The sequence below is a fragment of the Eptatretus burgeri genome, chromosome 2 (assembly GCF_056783735.1).
Source record: "Eptatretus burgeri isolate ZD-2024b chromosome 2, Ebu_testis_v1, whole genome shotgun sequence".
In the NCBI taxonomy this organism is placed as follows: Eukaryota; Metazoa; Chordata; class Myxini; order Myxiniformes; family Myxinidae; genus Eptatretus; species Eptatretus burgeri.
This window is the reverse complement of record NC_140962.1, coordinates 152,463,884-152,483,946: the sequence shown is the minus strand read 5'-3', so window position 1 is coordinate 152,483,946 and position 20,063 is coordinate 152,463,884. Positions and strand designations below refer to the sequence as shown.

Here is a 20,063-nt window from a genome sequence, read left to right as displayed (position 1 = left end):
GACACGCCGCACATGTCTGGCCTCGGGTAGACGGTGGAAGCTCAAAGCGCCAGTCTACTCCATAGTGCACGTTGCGATTTTGCCTCAGAAGTGATCGTTGGGGACCAAGGTACCGTGGGTTGTCATACTCTGGAAAACGAGACGAGGGGCAAGCGAGGCAGATTTACCTCAGAAAATAAAAGGTGGGAATAAAGTAAAAGGTAAAAATGATTTCATAATCCTCACTAAATAGCCCATCGCAACGCACTCCCTTGTCCTCTCACCACACAAAAGGAAGGGGTCCATCTGCACGTATATTAATGGCATAACTGACTCGGGACAACTATCCGTTGTATGCATGCGGTTCCGGGAACCGCAACAGTATATTGCACCTTGCCCCTGTATCATTACGGAAGGTCATGTTCACAATGCCACCGACTCTGACAGTCTACGACCATTTGTCATCTGCTCGAGTGCCCATGTTGTCAACCTTGTATTTTCGAACAACCTCCGAATTGCCTTCAGGTAGTTGTTCCACGTTTTCTCCGTCATCGACGAGGAGTGTTTGCCCAGTCGCCGTCGCCTACGGCAGACCAACATCCAATGGTTCGGGCGTTTGCATTCGGAACAGGCGGAGCCGACTGCAGGACATTTCCCTTGGTTCCACAAATGCCGCTCATCCTTGCCACATCTACCACATGCTTTAAATGCTTGCAGCTGCGATGACGAGAGGCACAAGGCTTGGGATGCGATTTGCTCTGAGCTGTGATTGCTGACACTCCGAGTTTGTCGTTATCTTCATTCCGCACGAAGAGGATTTGCTTGCGAGACAACTCAAACTGTTGTCCAATCTCCAGAACCTTTGCTAGTGACAGTCCTTCACCTTGATCCAGTAACCTTTCCTGCACCCTGGATTCAAAAACGCCATCAGTGATCACATCTGTTAGAATGTCCTCAGGGTCGGCATTCTCGCAGTCCATGAGAATAATCCTCAGGTCCTTCACAAAGTGATCAAGGGTCTCCTCACTCTTTTGTTTCCGCTGCTGGAGCCGGTGCCGGGCGATCCGCTTGTTCTTTCTCGGTCGCACGTCTCAAAATCTTTGAGTACCTTGTAGGGACCATCTTTCTCGGTCTCCTCCCATGTGAACGTTTTATAAACCTCACGGCCATGAGCACCAATCCACGTGCCCAGCCATCCGGCTTATTGCTTTGGGTTTAGTTCCGATGGCGGGTCCGCGAACACGAACTGAAGGTGGTCTAGAAACCGAGTGAGTTCTCCAAATCAATCCGCTGCATCCCAATCGATAGTCAGGTATTCAACGTTTGAAACGCCATACCGTACTTGCGGAGGATCGTTTGTTGGAAAGCAGCAGGTCCCGTTAACTTGTGACACCATGTGAGATAACTTGGGTTTATTGCAGGATGAAGCAGCATCCCGGGTCTCGCGAGATCACACACGTGATCCAGATCAAGCTGCAGGAACTATTTTACATTAAAAATAGGCAAAAGTTTTTTTAAAAAAGATTATTTATATGACTTGTTTAAGATAGAGATGTTTATGATAATGAAAAGTAGAGATAAAATAAGTGCAGATGAATTATTTTCAACATAGTTGACAGTGGTAGGACCAGGGGCCATAGCTTGAGAGTAAAGAAGAGGAGAGTTAAGACGGTAGTGAGGCAGAGGACTTTCACTCAGAGAGTAGTTAATGCATGGAAGGCCTCCTGGAAAGGTTGTGGCAGCAGAAAAAGTAGATAAGTTTAAATTAGAATTAGATAGGGACCTGGAAGTTATGGAGATCGAGGGGTATGGGGATGTTGATAAGACTTTTCGGTAGTTTGAGCATTGATCGGTGATTGTGTGTCAGGAGTGCTGTTGGTGGGGGTCTCATTAAGGTGTGTTGGGTGGTTGATGTGTGTTTTTTTTAACCGTCTATGCCCCCTCCCCTGAGGGGAAGAATAATAAGAAAAACTAGAGTAATCTCTGTGTGTCAGCCTGTCTGTCTGTGACCGTTGTTTCTCGACAACCACTGGTCCGATCTAATTGAAATTTGCCAGGTATATTGTTGGGCACCTGTGGATTTGCTTTTTCAAGGTTTGATATTAATCGGACAAGTGATTCCCAAGTTATGGCCATTTATTTACCAAACCAATGACAGGGCACGGTGCTATGACGTCACAATTCTTTTTTTTTTTTTGCACGTACGACCACGCACGTACAGCCACGCACGTATGGGCATGCACTAGTATATATTAAAATCGAGATATTTTACCTTCACCCGAAACATGGTTCTCTAAACCGTGGTGTAAAATGGAGAGTGATGTGTCGGCTTACTACTCACTTTAGTGTTTGTTTGTGACGTCACGTCAAGGGGAAAAAAAAAAAATCTTGCGCTGGAGCGGAAGTGTGATGCAACGATTCTAGTATGGTCTGTCGAAAAGAAGTCTGTAATCTTCCTCTGTTTTTCGGACCTTCCATGACACACTCGTTTTGTCTTAAAGCACAGCTAGTGAGTGATACGATTGATCCCTACGGAGACAGCATTGACCAAGTTCGTACAAACTCTTATCACCATCGGGTGGACGAGTCCACTAATGCGATTGATGAGGGGTGTGGGTGTTCATAATAGCACGCGCACGTCCTGTACCAGGACGTGCGCATGCCATTGTCAACACCTCCCCCCCCCCCAACCTTCATCGAGCGTGTTCGTGGACTCGTCCAACCGACAGTGCAGAGCGACTTATCTCGTGTTTGCAGGTTACCCATGACAACCCCGCATCGATTGAGATACTGTGTCTACAGTCAAAATGTAAATCAGAGCTGGGGGGGGGGGGTTCTTCATCAAGGATATGAGAAGCCGCACAACGATTGATGCTCTAAAGTCCAAAATCCATCTTTAGGACACATGGTACACCTGAGGGTCTTTGGAGTGACAATGCATCCTTGTTAGTGTTCAAAGAGTTCAAATCGTTCTGTTTTGATAACGGCATTAACCAAACTACTTCCAGCCCTCAATTTGCTCGTGCTCACGGTGAAGCTGTGAAAAAGCACTGTAAACTGTAAAAAAAATTGTGGAAGAAAGCAGAGGACAAACATCTGGTTTTGTTAGATTACCGCATCACTCCCCTATAAGGACTACACTTGTCCCCTGCACAGCTGTTGATGGGTAGAAGACCTGATACTCCTCTTCCCTCAAACTCATCCATGCAGAGTCAAATGAGCCTTAGTCAAAAAATAATCAAAAAGAACACAGATTCAAAAAAACTTGAATAATTCTGGCTGTCAGACCATGCATCCGATCAGGTTGAAATTTAAAACATATATTCCCCATCAGTACCAGATCAAAATTTGGAAGTTTCATGTCTTTTTTTTTGAAGAAAAGTAAAATAACACATGACATCAATTAAATTTATTACCTTTTTGGAGTTTGTTGTGATATAAACATTCTTTACAGCAGAGGGAGAGATAAAGATGAAACGTGATTCAGATCGACATCTGGAGTGTGTTCAGTCACCAAGCAGTGAGATAGCGCTTGTCACGCCAACCGTTTCAAATAGAGTGCTTGCTTGAGTGCTTAAGCCACTTGGCGAGCGCTCTACAAAAAAACTTGGTAACTGAATATACACGAGAAGTGACTCGGAAGGAGAATACAAGGTACAGAAGGCATTCAGTCGAGCGAATACAAAGTTTTGTCATAATCCATCCACAACTTTTTGAAATCAAAAGGAAAACGGGAAGTTGACAACTCTATAAGAACGTTTAATATCCCACTGACAGGCTGGATCTGGATCCAGACATGAACCAAAATCGAATTAGCTTATTCTCGTCACCGAACCAACTCATCCACCAAGCTTTGTCATAACTCGTCCACAACTTTTTGAAATCTCATGCTATATATCGATTTTGGCCTCATCTCTCAATTAATAAGGTTGTGAATCACAAAAAATTATTGGATCTGGATCTGGATCTGGATCTTCACCAAAATTGAATTCGTTCTTCCTTGTCACACACCCAACCTGTCCACTAAGTTTTGTCCTAATCCATCCACGTTTTGAGATATCATTCTATATACGTTTTTCAGCCATATCCCTCAATGGTGAAGAATCGCTGAAAGATTCTAGATCCGGATTTTCACCAAAATCTAATCAATTCATCTTCATTACAGACGCAACCTGTCCACCAAGTATTATATCCATGGTCCTCATCACGACTCAGAAAGTTGGGAAGTCATCCGAGGGCTGGACATTTCAAAAGCTATTTGGCCTGATCATATCCCTGCAATTATCCTGAAGATGTGCTTCCCAGGATTATCCCCTATTCTCTTAAAACTGTACAACCTATGCCTATCAAAGTCAGTTTTCCCACCTTTCTGGAATTTGGCTTTGGTTCTACCTGCATTTTAAGGCTTTGTGGAGAAATCTGATCCATTCATCTCTCGGCTGATCAACCTTCTTCCCATTATGAGCAATGTACTTGAATGCTTTATCAAACAGCAGCTTATGACTTCCCTGGAAGACCAAAGTCTTAACTGATGCTCAGTATGGATTCAGTCATTTCTGGTCCACTGGTGATGCTCTTTCCCTAATAACTGAACACTTGAACCAGGTCCTAAACCAGCATGGCGAGACCAGACTTGCAGCCCTTGACATCTCTGAAGCTTTAGATAAAGTTTGGCAAAAGGGTCTCATTCACAAGGTAAAGTTGAATGGTATCTCTGGGCCGTTGCTTGTGTCATATACATTTTGGATATCTATAAATCAGCAGAGACTTTGCATAGTCAAATCTGATCATTTCAAGGTCCCATGACACTCAAAACTTTCTGGTTATTTATATATTAACTTGGCCTTCCCAGTGAAGAAATCACCCATGTTTCTTTTTTAAAAATAAAAAATGGGATAATTAGACCAATATTTCGAACATTTCTGGTGCTTTTCACAACTTGCTATGCCCCGCCCCTTAAAAAAGTTGACTTCAGCGAACCGCAGCCTTCACGTCATATGCAGAACGCGACTCGCACAGAGTGGATTGACGAGATGTCGCGCGCCGTATAAAGTACGTACAAATGCATTGTGCACATGTGTTTGCGATCTCACTGATCGTCTTAATTCCTGTGATTGTTTAGCGGAAAAGAAATTCTGCTTCTGAGCCGTGTATGCACAACAATCACGAGGCAATTATTTATCCCTTTACTACCTCGTCGAAGTTGTGTACAAATCCAATACATGTATGCAAAATAAAGGGCTACACCATGTCCACAAAATAGTAAATATGACTGTTGAACCTTTCCATTAAAAAAGAAACTTACAGGGACATACAAGTAAAATACTAAAGATTAATATTGCATCATTTCAAGGCGCAAGGAGGTAAATTTAAAATCAAACAATGTGAAAAACCTGCACCCACATTTTGCAGCTTATTGCATTGTTCGTTGAAACCAGCCTGCTGGGATAGGTACGATTCCACATACATGCAAGCCAGGTATGGGTGCACTCGACATGCATGGGTTTATTCTAAAGTGAAGGTACTGCTTCCATTGGCTTGCTATTCATCAACATTTAGCCAAAATGCTGAAATAAATGAACAGGGAAAAATATGTTGGCACAACTATGAAAGACAAATTTACCTGTCCTATTACACGGCCTCATAGCCTCGGGACTTTTACGCATTGACTTGTACATTGTGTGCATGCTAATACAAGTTACTTGTCAACTCTGGAGTCTCGACTAGTCCGATAAATCAGTCGTCCATCCGACTAGTCCGATAAATCTGACGTGCTGTAGATTTCTTTTATTATTCTCCAATCTTCATTGTTTTCTACTGGCGCTACATGACGACAGTAGGAATAAAATAAATAAAAATGCAACCGAACGTCAGATTTATCGGACTACTCCAGACAATTGTGTCACAAGGTGTGTTCTACACACAAGTTTCCGTCGTATCCGGACAGCGTGATTGCTTCGTTTTATGCGCGGAGAGACACGGCCGATGACATGCGCTGGCCTTGCTTGCGATTCATTCGCCGCAGTGCAAAATGTCCGCTGCGCTGGTCACGTCACGTCACTAAAATATTTCTGATATCGAGCAGTATGCAAGTCGAATTTACATTATTGAATTACGAATAGGATTTAGTCAAACCAGTTGTTATTGTCAAGTCTTCCTTCGATGTCCTCCCGATCATCATGAACTCCGGGAATTTCATCTGCAGTTTCCTCTGCTTGTCCTGCTTCGGGCTCGAACTGGTAAGGCCGTATTTCATTTCCAGCTGCCTGAACTTCACCTCCCGCGACTACGTTATCTGACAATTCTCCATGTGATTCAGACCAAAATCCTTCATTTGTCTCACACTCACTGTCACTACCAGACAAATCAAAGTCCATGTCATCCATTATTCAAAACCAAATGTTTGATTTTTTTAAAGCAGAAATGAACGAAGCAATTGAGTCGATCAATAGAATGTGAAAACGCACAGAAGGCCAATAGAATCACGTAGACCACCAACCCGAGTAATTTATGTGCAGCATTTGTTGTTCTGGAGATGACGTCATGTGGGTTACGCCCCTTTCAGTAGATTTCGGCAGATTTTTTAGGGGCGTTCCCGAAGAGGTTTGTTCTTTTAATTTTACAGAACGAGTATTGTATTGTGAAAAAACATTGTCAGATCTGAAATCACGATGAAAAACTCCTATAGGACATATATACATATATATATATATATATATATATATATATATATATATATATATATATATATATATATATATATATATATATATATATATATGCAATTTCAGTCCTTTTTGGTGTCATGGGACCTTTAATGTAATGCACATATGCGGAGCGAGTACTGGTTATAAAATATCCAAGCACTCTCTAACTATAAATAAAAGGTTATTGAGTTTTATATTATTGCTAAATAGGGCGTGGTCTATAATCAAATCATCAGAAACAGATAAACAAGTTAATCAATGTCAAACGACAAGAAAGCCTTGTAGAGCAAGAATTGATGAAAACAGAAAGGAAGTATACCATCAGAGATGGGGAATCCCCCGCCATTGAATGAAAAAGGTCATACATACTCCAGATAATGAGGGAGGTGAATTGGAAACAAGACACCATTTGGTCATCATCTCGAAAAAGTTCCCCAGGGGTGAGGAACGTAGTAACCAAAAATAATTGAAATCAGATAAGCGGTTTTCCATTTATTACAAAAAACATCTTTTTCAAGATGGCCGCCCCATTCGGCCATCTTGGATTCGGCCACGCCCAAAATCAATGGGGTTCTTCCGTTTCAGGTGGTACATGTGTGACCCAAATTTCAAATCGATATGGCGAACAGTTTATGAGTTATCGCACTCACAGATATAAATGTTGACGCCCGGACGGACGGACGGACAGCCGGACGACCTGGGTGACAACAATATCCCCCATCCGCCACGCGGCGAGGGATGAAAACGGCTCCATATCTGGCCAGGTATGCCCTGAGGCAGGATGTGGGAGTGCGAGGTCACAGTCTCTACTCAAGAAATGTGTGAGAAAGTGCAGTTCTTTGTTCGTACAGCTAAGATGAAGGCATAAAATTTGCCAAGTCCTTTAAATTCACCCAAGCACACAAACTATGCCAAGTATAGTTGGCAGTTTAATCTCCACCTTCTCAGGTGCAAAAGACAGAATTCAGGATGAGCGAAGTCAGCTGTGGTGCATTTGAAGTACAGGAAGGGATGGAAGGAAAGCATAGACCAGAGAAGGACTTGATTCTTGAGATAGGACAGATGTAGTTTTCTGGCTCTCCTGAGAGTAGACACACACTTGTGTGCTTTGCGGAATGATGCGAGGTTGCCTTCAGTTGGATTTGTCTTCCATGAGGCGAAGGCACCTTGTTTTAAAGCAACTGCCTCATCACAGGATTCAGTGTACTATGGATGGGAAGAAGGGGAGCATACTTGAAGAAGAGATGGGATTAATTTCTGCATGAGAGAGAGTAGGTTTCTGTCGAAAAATTCCCAGGCCAAGTTAACATTCGGGGCAGTAGATATGGGAGACCAGCCCTGAAGAGAGATGGCTGCTTGCAGTCCTTGCCAATCTGCCCAAGTGAAAGCGGGCCGGTGATGTTACCAGGCAGTACAGCATGACGAGCAGGGCTCGATGCAAAGTTGTGAAAGGACGAGATGTAGTGAACGTGTGAAAGAAATAAAAGTGTGAGAACAAGAGGAAAGGTGAAAAAAAAAAAGAATGAATGATGGTGAAAGAAAAGAATAAGAAAAAGAAAGAAAGGTGAATTGAAAGGCAGAGAGAAAAGCGGATGGACAAGTGTATATGGTGTCTGAGCCCGAGACGAGAGGCCGCAAGAAACTCAAAGCTTGCTAGAAGTTAGAACCTCGTCATCTCTGAAAAGCCATTTCATCTCTGAAAAGCCATATCTTCACCTTATATGTGGATTCTGCCGACCCATGCTACCCCCCCCCCCCCCCAAAACGGATTCCTTTAATCTCCTCTCCCTGCCAAGGCTGGAGTGCCCAAAAGCAGTGTTCTGGACCCTATTGTTGATGTTCATAAATAATCTATCTGACAATCTGGAAAATCCCCTTTATTTGTTTGTTGATGACCTTACCCTCTGCAGTGACATTCATCATCCTTCAGACAGGCAGCCTCTTCCCTCCCTTCAGACCTTGAAAGAAAAATCACAAGCTGGTTAAACACTTGGAATGTGTCTTTGAATCCTGACAAATCTCACTCTCTCTCCAAAAAGGACCAGCAAGCCCTCCCATCTACTTTCATAACAATCTTCTTGAAGAAGTTCAGTCATTCAAACTCTTGGGTCTCACTTTCAGCTATAATCTTTCTTGGAAAAATCACATTTCCAAATTGGCATCCAACGTCATGCAAAGTCCATTCTTGGCACACCTGAACTCTTCTCCACCTTCAAGACCTTCATCAACAGCTTCATGGGGTACTGCACTCCCTTTCTATTATCGCACAAAGGGAAGGGAGATGGGATGGCAGTGCTGCCCCACAGCTTGAAACCATGGAATAACAACAATTGACCCAAGGCTTTCACCACCACCCGTTGAAGCTGAGTACATGGGCCTGTTGTCACTTTCCCATCGCAGACAGGTTGATTGTCTTTCTGTCTTCCACCACATCCTTTTTGGTCTTGCACCCTCTGTTCTTTCTTTGCTTTGCTCCCCCCACCAAACCCACATGTTTCTGTAGAGAACACACAGTCCACCAGCAACCCCTTTTTGGTGAAACTCCCAAAATCCCGAATCACTGCTCATTTCCACTCATTTGTTGTGCACCGTCCCTTCCTGTTCCATCTCCAGGCGCTGCACGATGTCATCGCCGGGCACCAAAGGCACCCACAATGATGCGCACCGAAAGGACGCACTCGATTTTCACTCCGTTTGTTTATTTGTTTGTCCGGGCGATATATCAGCCATCCTTTGAACTAGGAAGCTGAAATTTGGGCACAATAGTGAACAAGTGCTTTGGCAAAACAACATTTTTATTTCTTGATTAATCAATTAATGGATTAATGAATTATTATTGATTTATTAATTACTTCTTTTCTTTCTCATCTGGGCAATATGTCAGGCACCTTTTGAGCAAGGCAACTGATATTTGGACACGACAGTGAACGAGTGATTTGGCTATTAAGGGAATTTTTGATTTATTGAATAATCAATAAATCGAATTTATTTAATTTTTCGATTAACTACTTCATTTTCAAAAAGTTACAGATTTGGATGAAACGGTGGTGGTTTAGGTATGCTAGATGCAATGAGCCAATTGATGAAATTAATTATTTTACGATTATTATTTATTTATTTTAATTACACAATTGTTATTTAATTAATGTGCACTGCTCCCTCAAAATTAGGACTTCCTGTGCTGCACAGCAGCATTGCCGTGCACAAATGGTCCCCTGGCGCTGGAGGATTTGTTATTGACTGATTTAGTTTGGGGGCGGTGTACTTTGAATGTACCTTTACTTGTTCCTCTTTTTTCCTGTTTGTGGAACCAAGTTTCCACATTCACTTCAATCTCATCCTTCCCTCCAGGTCTTCAAGACAGCTACTCACCACCATCTCGAATGACCACAATCCCACATCCATAACCATTATCTTTTCTCCCCCCATTATCCCCCACCCCAAGCTCACCTCTCTCCAAATTTCCAATTTTTCCTTCCTGAGAGTTTGCTTCTCTATTCATCTTGTCCACCCATGTGTCACCCCCTACCCCTTATCCCATAATTATTTGTCAAAGTCTCTCTTTTTGTCTCTCAACCCTCCTGTTGGTATTCACCCCAACCCCCCCTGTTTTTCCTTTTGTTCTGTTGCATCCTGATCCATTCCGTGTTCTTGCTCTTCCACGAGCCTGGACTTTGTGCCCATAAAGTAAAAAAAAACAAAAAAAAAAACAAGTCTGAAGACGACGATGGTTCACGAGTGGTATTTAATGATGTAGATCGTTTCAGAAGTCAAGGATGAGACAATGTGATAATTTTTGACCAATTTATAATTAAAAATATTGTCATCCGAGCTCTCAAAGTTTGGGTGGTCGTATGATTTTTATGTCAAAATTCGCAATTTTCTAAGTTTTTGACCTTGTGACCTTGACCGTGGGACGAAAATGAAAAATTGGACAACGACAAGTTTTAGCTAATTCATTTTGCTGTTCAAATACCGAAGAACCCATTCCATTCAGTCAATTCCCAAGGAGAAGATAGATTTTTAATCAGACTACCCCCGAAAAATGGCTATTTTTTGGGCGTGGCTCCACCCACAATGGGCGTAGCATGCCCTCATCCTGGAAAACACAACTAGACAGTGATATCGAACACATAACCAAGTTTCATCAAGATCGGATCAAAGTCCACTGAGTTATGCTCTGGACACACAGACACGCAGACAGACAAGCCGGAAGGCGACATGGGTGGTCGCAATATAATTGCATACAAGTCATGCAGTTTTTGACGGATCGGGCTGAAATTTTTTGACAAAGATGTTGATTATAGTGCGCATAAAAGCGCGGAAGCCAATTTTTGAAAAAAATAAAATTCGGATTTTTTCAAAAACTTCAAAGGCCTGTTGCAAGGCAACGGTGGCGTCCATAGCAACGGTGCTCAAAAGCATACAACTAGATCCTGGTATGAACCTACCAGTCAAGTTTCATCAAAATCAGTTGACTCCTCTGGCCTCCAGAGCTGTCCATTACATACAAACAAATAGACAGACATAGACAGACAGATGGAAAACCTGAGAATAAGGATAGTCTAGCGACCACCCAACAGACAGACAGACACACCCAGACATAACGAATATAGTGGTCACTCTGGCTGGCGCTCGTGAACCAATATTTTAAACAACTTGAATTGTTTCATAAAAGAAAATACACTTGTAGTATTTGAAGGACATTCAGGGATTAAACAACTTTTCAAATTTTATAAACTTTATTTTGACAAATCAACAATGACCAGACAAGCACAGAATGCATCCCTACGAACAGGTTAATTCCTTCAGAATTATCATATTTTATGATGAAAAAAATGAAAACTTTGAAAAACAAAAGTTGGATTTTAAAAATCATAAAATCGCTCGATAGTGCCGGCCTTTGTAGCTATGTGAAAGGTAATACTAAATGATCCCAACCCTTTGTGGGTGAAGGGATCTTTCCCTTCATCCACAAAGATCTTTCCTTTGTGGACGAAGGAAAATGTTTAAGGCCCCCACAAAAAAAAAAAAAATTGATTTCTTGAAAATGCCAACAGGGTCTGAGAGGTCTCAGGGTTCAAAAGGATCTTCGGGGGTCTATAGGGTTTAACAGGGTATCAAAGGTCTTAGAGGTCTAATGTAATTAATACACATACTGTACTCACATTCTATGTGGACAAACAGTCAAACAAACCCAAATGCAATACCCTCTCCTCTGGTGAGGGTAATCATCAAATCGATAAATCACAATCAATGTCAGAACAAGCAAAACCACACAGAATCAACAACAGCAGAAACATAACCATAACCATAATTAACCGCTTTGAAATCATCAATCCCCAAAGCAGGTTTAACGGCTTCCTTGAAGTTCCCCTTGAACACATGCAGGACCCGCAAATCCCCAAAACACCTCAACTCTCCCTCCTCGCAATTCAAGAAGAACCCCAACCGATTGGGATTCCCCTGCAGTGAGGTACGTTTATTGTTGTGCCATGCTAAGTATCCGTTTTTATTTTTCTCCACACACCATGACTCAGGATTCTCTCCCAACCTCGACTCTTTCCCTTTCCGCCCCATGGAGTTTAAAGCAACTCCGATTCTGCACTGACGACACGAACCCACATTTACCTCCCAGAAGTGATGATCTGAGGAGAAACTCTCAGAGGAGAGAACTTGAGGGTGAGAATCAAACCTATCAGGGTATTCTGGACACAGATTTGTGGTCTGGCTTAAGGTCGCTGTCTTGAGGTCCTCGGAGATCACAATCCGTGGATGTCCAGAGTTTCGGTCCAGACTCGGGGTTCGAAAATCTACAGATGCAGAGAAACGGGTCCACATCCTTTGTAAGACAAACGGACAGAAATGCAAACACAATTATCTCTTTATAACCTTTATTTTTTTAACAATTCACTTAAATTCTCAAACGAATTCATCTTATTTTATTTTCTGCTTCAATAGTTTTAAGATAAAAATCGATAACCTTAATAGAAATTAGATAACATTGGAAAGGGGGATGAAAGCAACACCGAACCGACATTTTGTCGGCATTTTACCATGAAGAGGGAACAGTAAAAAGAGAAGGGGGAGAGGAAACACACCAACAGCAGGGTTGAGTGACAAAATAGAAGGGAGACATGGACAAATGAGGGATGTGGGGAAAAATGAGGACAAGGGGAGGACACAGGGGGTGAACAATATGGATACAGCCACAAACTCTCAGGGAGGACAAAAAGAGAAACTTGGAAAGAGACGGGCTTGGGGAGGATTCATGGGAGAACAAAAGATCATGGTTTGGATAGTGGATGATCTGAGATGGTGGTGAACAGCTGTCTTGAAGTCCTGGAAGGAAGAATGAGATTGAAGAGACTGAAAAAGTTCGTTACACAGGTGTGAAAAACAGAGAGGAACAAATGAGTGGAGGTGAGGAGTGAGACTGGATCTTGGGAGTTTCAGCAAAAACAAGCCATTGGCAGACAGCGTGTGCCCGGGGAGTTGGGGGGGGGGGCACAGAGCGAGGTAGAGTCCCAATGTATAAGGAGTTTTTGGCCCGACCTCTCAGTCTCACTTTCCTATTTCTCAGACATACCTATTTCTCAAAATCCATTTTCACTTAGACATACCAAATTAATCTTTTTCGGTTCTGGTTTTTGAGGTGGCAGTTTGTTCTCCCCAGTCTCTGCCGATTTTCTCAAAGATAAGTTTCCAGTCGTTTGTAGCGTTTTGACTGTTTATTTTGTTGCCTCCGTGTTTACTGCGTGTTCCTAGTTCGGTTTTGTTTCAAAATTTGTGCTATTTGATGAGTTTTCGTCGGTCTTGTCATATCAGGTATCCCTGAGGTCTTCCCATCTTCCCGGCAACGGAGGTATCAGGTATCCCATCTTCCCGTCGATGTGCACAATCGTGTTTATTTGTATTTTCTCCTTATTACCATCAGTTTTTATTTTCACCACTTTTCTCTCCATCCTCCTTCTATCCCTTCCCAACTCTATCCTCTGTTTCATGTCTTAAAATATAAAATAAAATAAAATAAAATAAATTTTTAAACCTCTCCCTTCTCACCTTTTACCCCACGTAACCACATGACTTCCTGTACCAACTCTTCTTCTTCCTTCTCTTCCCTCTTCCCTGCCAATCCCACTCTGATCGTGAGGGTTTTCACCACACACCTACACGACCTTTTCTTCAAACTTTTCCTTTAGTCTTCCCCCCCCCCCTTCCCCAATCTTCAAAATAAAGGCCCCGTCACACCTTGACGTTTTAGCCAACGTATGCCGATTATTGAATTTTTTTCCTAAAACGCTGGTACACGTTGAATACGTTATGGGTAAGTTTTGATAACATTGAGAGCACGCTGAAAAACACTGCCATACGTCGTTGTACGTTGGCTTTAAACGTTGTACTTTTCGGTTGTCCTCAAATTTTTTCATGCTTGAAATTTCACGACGTATGCCGGCGTATGACTCACACGTTCCGCTACGCTGGCCACAAGTTGTATGCACGGTCTGCGATCGTTGACAGACGTTAACACATGCTACTTATAAGTTAATCATAAGTTGAGACACGCCGAGGTAATGTTTAGCATACCCGAAACTTATTTCTAACCTATGATTAACGTGTTGTTGGCACGTTACGCGATCATTGCCACACATCGACAGACGTTACTTTTAAGTTACTCATAGGCTGAAAGACGTCGGTATAATGGATCGTCCTTGCGTCAGCGTCCACGGCCACGACACTTATTTGCAGCATTCTTCAAACTTTTCTTCCGCATGACGAGGATGTTCACACTTCGATGTCTAGCTTGGCTATGATTCCAATTGTCCATCGGCAGCTTCTATTTAAAATAGTCGACTTTGAGCGTTTTAACACGTTCAGAAGAAACGCTTCAAATTTCCAAACCCCAGCGTCAAAAAACAAAGGCGAGTGACAGCAATTTAAATCGTTCATTGTAAACAATGAAAATGGTTGAGTGGTACCGTTTAAAAGTCGTTGAGTGTAAAAAAAATCCAATTGTTGAGCGCAAGCGTCTACTTTCAATAGTGGAGATGCAGCCATTTAAATCGTTGAGTGGCAGCCTATGAACCTACCCGTGGACACGCGGACGCAAGGACGATCCATCATAACCCACACCCTCCCCCTCACACTCACCTATGACTGCCAACATGAACAAACTACTACTAATACTAATACTAATAATGATACTGATACTGATACTAATACTGATACTGTTACTGCTGACATGGACATAGACTCAAAAAGGACTTGAAAACACTGTTGGGTTCCCCTTTTATGAGCAGCATTTTTATATACCAATTCCCAAAACCGCTGGGAACACGTCTTTATATGGCAGTTGTAAGCTAGAAACACGTTAATTTTTTTTTTTTGTCGACCGGAAGACGTCATTGGAATACGTCTACATACGTCAATGTGTGTTGGGACTACGTAAAGAATTGGTTCAAAGCACGTCAAACATAAGTTAGAAATAAGTTTCGCGTAAAAAAGACATTACCGCGATGTGTTTCGACTTATGAGTAGCTTATAAGTAGCCTTTGTGGACGTGTGTAAGCGTCCACATATCGTGTGTAAAACTTATCCCCATCGCATGGGTAACTTGTGTCATACGCCGAGTACGTCGTAAAATTTTGAACATGTTTAAAATTTCTTGACGTACTCTACTTACTACGACGTATGATAGCGTACTTTAGCGTTGTACTCACATATACCAAACTTACTCATACCGTATTTGACGTGCCCCCAACGTTTTAGACACATTTTTCTTCGGTCGGCATACGCTGGCAAGATCGCCAAGGTGTGACCGCGATGTTGTCACTTCCATTTCTACGGCAGTTATGATTCGAATCGTTGTGCGTCAGCCTTTTAATAGGCTACGTCACGACATCGTCGGCGATGCGTGCAACGCGCTATGCCTAAGTTAGACTATCGTTGGGCATCGGTTGTGTAGGCCAACAACAGGTTCAGCATTCGTTGGTATAAGTTATCTATAACACAACGAAACGTTCTGTGTCCATTACTAATATGTTATGCATACGACCAACTCGTTATGAATACGTCCGAATCTTAAAAAAAAAACATCAAAAGTTCAACGTCAGCCAGCGTTTTACATACATTTTAATACGTTGCCATCGCTGGCTAAAACGTCAAGGTGTGACCGGGCCTTAAAATAGAATAAAACACACGGTCTCTTTCAATGCTTCGACTTCCCCTCTTCACCTGATTCCAATCAGGTCAAGTATGGGAGCATGCGCCGGAGCAGCGCGTCGCTGCGTCCAATTTCCACCAGTACTCCAGGGGCCTTCGTCTGGCTATCCCCCAGAAAGATGCCTGGCCCATCCCATCTCCTTGAGATGCTGATCAACCTGCTGCAACTACAAGGCAGGTGGTGGGCCATTGGCTTCCTCCACTCATGAGGCTCCCTCTCCAAGTGAATCTGGTGAGCGGGATCAGCGTCAGGAAAACAAGCCACATGTCCATACAGCCGCAGCTGACGCTCACAGACTATGCGGGAAACAAATCTCATTTGAGTCTCTCTCAGCAACCGCTTGTTGGACACAAAGTTCGGCCAGCGATAGCCAAGGATTTTCAAAAGGGACCTGGTACCAAAGGAATTAAGTCTCCAAATAAGATCCCTGGTGAAAGTCCAAGTCTCATATCCATAAAGCAAGATTGGAAACACCAAGGACCTGAAGACTCGGACTTTCGTCCTCCTGCACAGGTACCGACAGGTCCACGACTCCCCAGGCCCGACCCAGACGTCTATTGGCCTCTGGCTCACAGCCAGCAGAGACATGAATATCACTCACTGCCGAGGTGAATGAATCTCTCCGTGACCTCAATATTCTCATCATAATCAGGGACACACATGATAGCAGCATCCAAGATGTCATTGAAAGTCCTGCATGCCTGGTTTTGACCCAGGAAACCCGTAATCCCAGTGGCTCCGACCCCTCATTCAGCAACTTGAGGGCCCCCAAAAGGATATCCAGAGTCTCTGCAAAGATGACTGCATCATCTTCAAAATCAAGGTCGGAGATCTTGACATTTCCAAACTATGCACCACAGCTTGATCTCTCCAACATCCTCCCCAGAATCCAGTCCACACAAGTACTGAATGTGTGGGAGCCAATACACACCTGTGGATGCATTTTTAGCATAATGGGTTTGAGGGTGATAAAACAAATAAATTGATGATACTTAAAACTTGGTGTTAAAATAAATATATTAAACCTGAAATAAAAATGTACTCAATGTATCTATTTTTAATTTACATAATCGGTTCACGAGCACCAGCCAGTCACCACTATATTCGTTATGTCTGTGTGTCTGTCTGTCCAGAGCATAACTAGGTGGACTTTGATCCGATCTTGATGAAACTTGGTTATGTGTTCGATATCAATGTCTCGGTTGTGTTTTCCTGGATGAGGGCATGTTACTCCCATTGTGGGCAGAGCCACACCCCAAAATAGCCATTTTTAGGGGGTAGTCAGATTACAAATCTATCTTCTCCTTGGGAATTGACTGAATGCAATGGGTTCTTCGGTATTTGAATAGCAAAATGAATTATCTAAAACTTGTCGTTGTCCGATTTTTCATTTTCGTCCCAAGGTCAAGGTCACAAGGTCAAAAACTTACAAAATTGCGAATTTTGACATAACAAGTGAAATCCTTCAATACAGCGCGTGTGGTGAATCAAATGAGTACACTGATGTTAAAATATGCAATTTATGCTTTTTCAGTTGAAAAACAATTTAAAAGTGTACTTAATATTTGAAATGTAAAAATCTTGTTATTATTGTGATAAGCACACATATATATATATATATATATATATATATATATATATATATATATATATATATATATATATATATATATATATATATATATATATATATATATATATATATAACAGAAGGAATGAAATCGTTCGATACAGCGTGGCAGGAGGCCGCAAAAGAATGATTGTAAGTAAATTTCAACTACTAATGCATGACGAAACACTTGTCTATGGCTAATATTAAAGAGAATGATGGCATAAGAAGAACTTAGCCTGTAATCCTCGTGCATAACACCGCCCACACAACACACGTGGAGTCCTTTGACCAATCAGGAGCAGTGCAGTTACAGTATCGTTTCCTTCAGCTCGATTGGTCTTGTCCTGCACATGATGTTTTCGGTATTTTTTTTCGTTCTTGTTGAATCTGAGATTATTTTTTCGTTCTTGTTGTAAGTAAATTTCAACTACTAATGCATGACGAAACACTTGTTTATGGCTGATATTAAAGAGAATGATGGCATAAGAAGAACTTAGCTTTCTGCGTTCGGCGCGAAATGCCATGGTGGACGGAAATGACGTCTTTCGTTCGTTCGTTCGTTCGTACATGAGGGGAGCGTTTCTTCGTTTTTTCCCCTCAAGCAATAAATTAAATGGTTTTCACATATATAACACATTAGTTTCACAAATTTCCATTGAAATACTCGGGTATTTCCGTCGAAGTTACGCACTGCATCTACCGGACGGCCGTCATTGGCTGTCTTGAGGCACGTGGGGGGGGGGGGGGGACACCGGACCCACCGGAGACGTGGTAGACGACACCGGGGACATTTCAAACTCGGTGCAATTGTATACGGCGCACGTGCTGTAAAAATAATACAACCGCCCAAACTCTGAGAGCTGGGATGACAATATTTTTTATGCATAATCTTGAGGTCATTCCCCACCTAAAGTCTTCAAAACCATTTTGCTCTATCTCGAACACCTTGCCCGTGGCTCCCCCTTCAAGTTTGTTTTTACGCTGATTTCATCAAAGTACGGATAATCCGAGAAATGTGAAATTCCATATAGCCTATATGACGTTATATTGTTCCAGGAATGTTCCAGAGGAAGTTCTGCACCAAAGGTCATAATCCTTGACCTTTGAAGGCCACAAAGGTCAAATTTTCAAAGTTGTGGGAATCGAACCAGGTTTTCGAACTTCTTCGACGAACTAACTCCAATAAGCTATAGCACGTATCCTGTATCCTTATTTTAATGTCCACAACATTGTTTTGTGACCTTTAAAGGTTATGCAAAGGTCAAATTTTGAAAGTTGTTGAACGAAACCAGGTTTTCGACATTTTGCAGCTGTTGATTGTCCGATTTTTCATATATATAACACATTATAATTATTAATAATTATAACTTGCCACTATAATTAATAATGCCACTATAATTAATTATAACTTGGTCAAAAATTATCCTCCATTGCACCCTTGTTGTTTATGGCTGATATTAACTCCGCTATTAACTGACACTCCGCCCATCCTCCATTGCACCCCATGCTCTTTGAGCATGTGTTAAAATCTCCGAGGAACAACGTGTCCACCTCCTATTAATAAGGAACCGCTCGGCCGTCCGGGGGCTGTCGGTGTTAACCGCCCGTCACCACAATTTGGGTTGGGGGATTAATCTGAGCCAGCCACCCCGCGACAATAGCAATAAAACATCATTTGTTACCTGATATAACATAAATTCATTTTAGTTTGTAATTCAAATGAACATGTCTTGTGGCTCGTGTGTGCAGCCAGCCTGCACGGAAAGCTGTTTATGTTAGCAAGGCTGAGAATGTTTCTTTACTAAGTCTGGGAAACATGCCAGAGTGATAACAGAATGGCAGATTCCCCTTGTTCTTTCAGGAGCTGCCTGAACTCAACTTTGTTACTCCTTTTGCAACCTTGAGAGTTGTTTGTGCTCGATTATGATTGGTTGAGCTTAGGTCAGCTCCAGGCCTCACTTCCCTGACTACCTGATATGTTCTCCTCCTATCCTGTTTCAATGGGAACCCTCTCCTGCAAATATGGGACATAGCCACACTCAGATTTTTAAAATTCAATATCTATTGTGTTAAAAATAAGTTCAAGCTGCGGCAATTGCTTCTCTTCTATCCTGTGTTTCTCCCACCTATTCCCTCCACCCATCCATGCTCTAGTAAAAGAGGGATTGCTTTGCGATCCTTGTTAGTGAAGTTCATTGAATGCTATTCGGTGTTCTTCCTCCATATATATGGAAATAAAGATTCTCCTTTGTAACCTGAGTGGAAATTGAGTTATTTTCCACTACAGCTGCAAGCAGCCCCTGCCGAGACTCTAGTCTGTGTTCGGTGAGGACCCGAAGAGCAAGGATACGGTCAATCGTTGACCTCGTTGGTGTAAAGCCTGACTGCTCTGGGCACTGGTGCTCAAGCAGATGGTGGCAAACCGCTCAAGAATTAGCGGAGCAAAGATCTTGCCCAGCGCTGAGAGCTGCATCACTCCTTGGTAGTTGTTACAGGACTGGCGATCACCCTTCCCTTTCTACAGAGGCACAAAGCCCCTCTG

General features: G+C 42.5%; 1 protein-coding gene across 4 annotated transcripts in view; it reads right to left on the bottom strand.

Moving 5' to 3' along the window:
• Positions 1–11,409: 11,409 nt before the first annotated feature.
• Positions 11,410–20,063, bottom strand: part of LOC147033580 (E3 ubiquitin/ISG15 ligase TRIM25-like) — an 81,433-nt gene continuing 72,779 nt past the window's right edge. For 3 of the 4 annotated variants that reach the window (XM_085856693.1, XM_085856675.1, XM_085856683.1), the window contains exon 8: positions 11,410–12,499. In XM_085856693.1, the coding sequence (XP_085712819.1) occupies positions 11,946–12,499 (554 nt within the window). In that variant the 3' untranslated portion in view covers positions 11,410–11,945. The remainder of the gene's footprint in view (positions 12,500–20,063) is intronic. The other variant, XM_085856702.1, reaches the window with a different exon arrangement.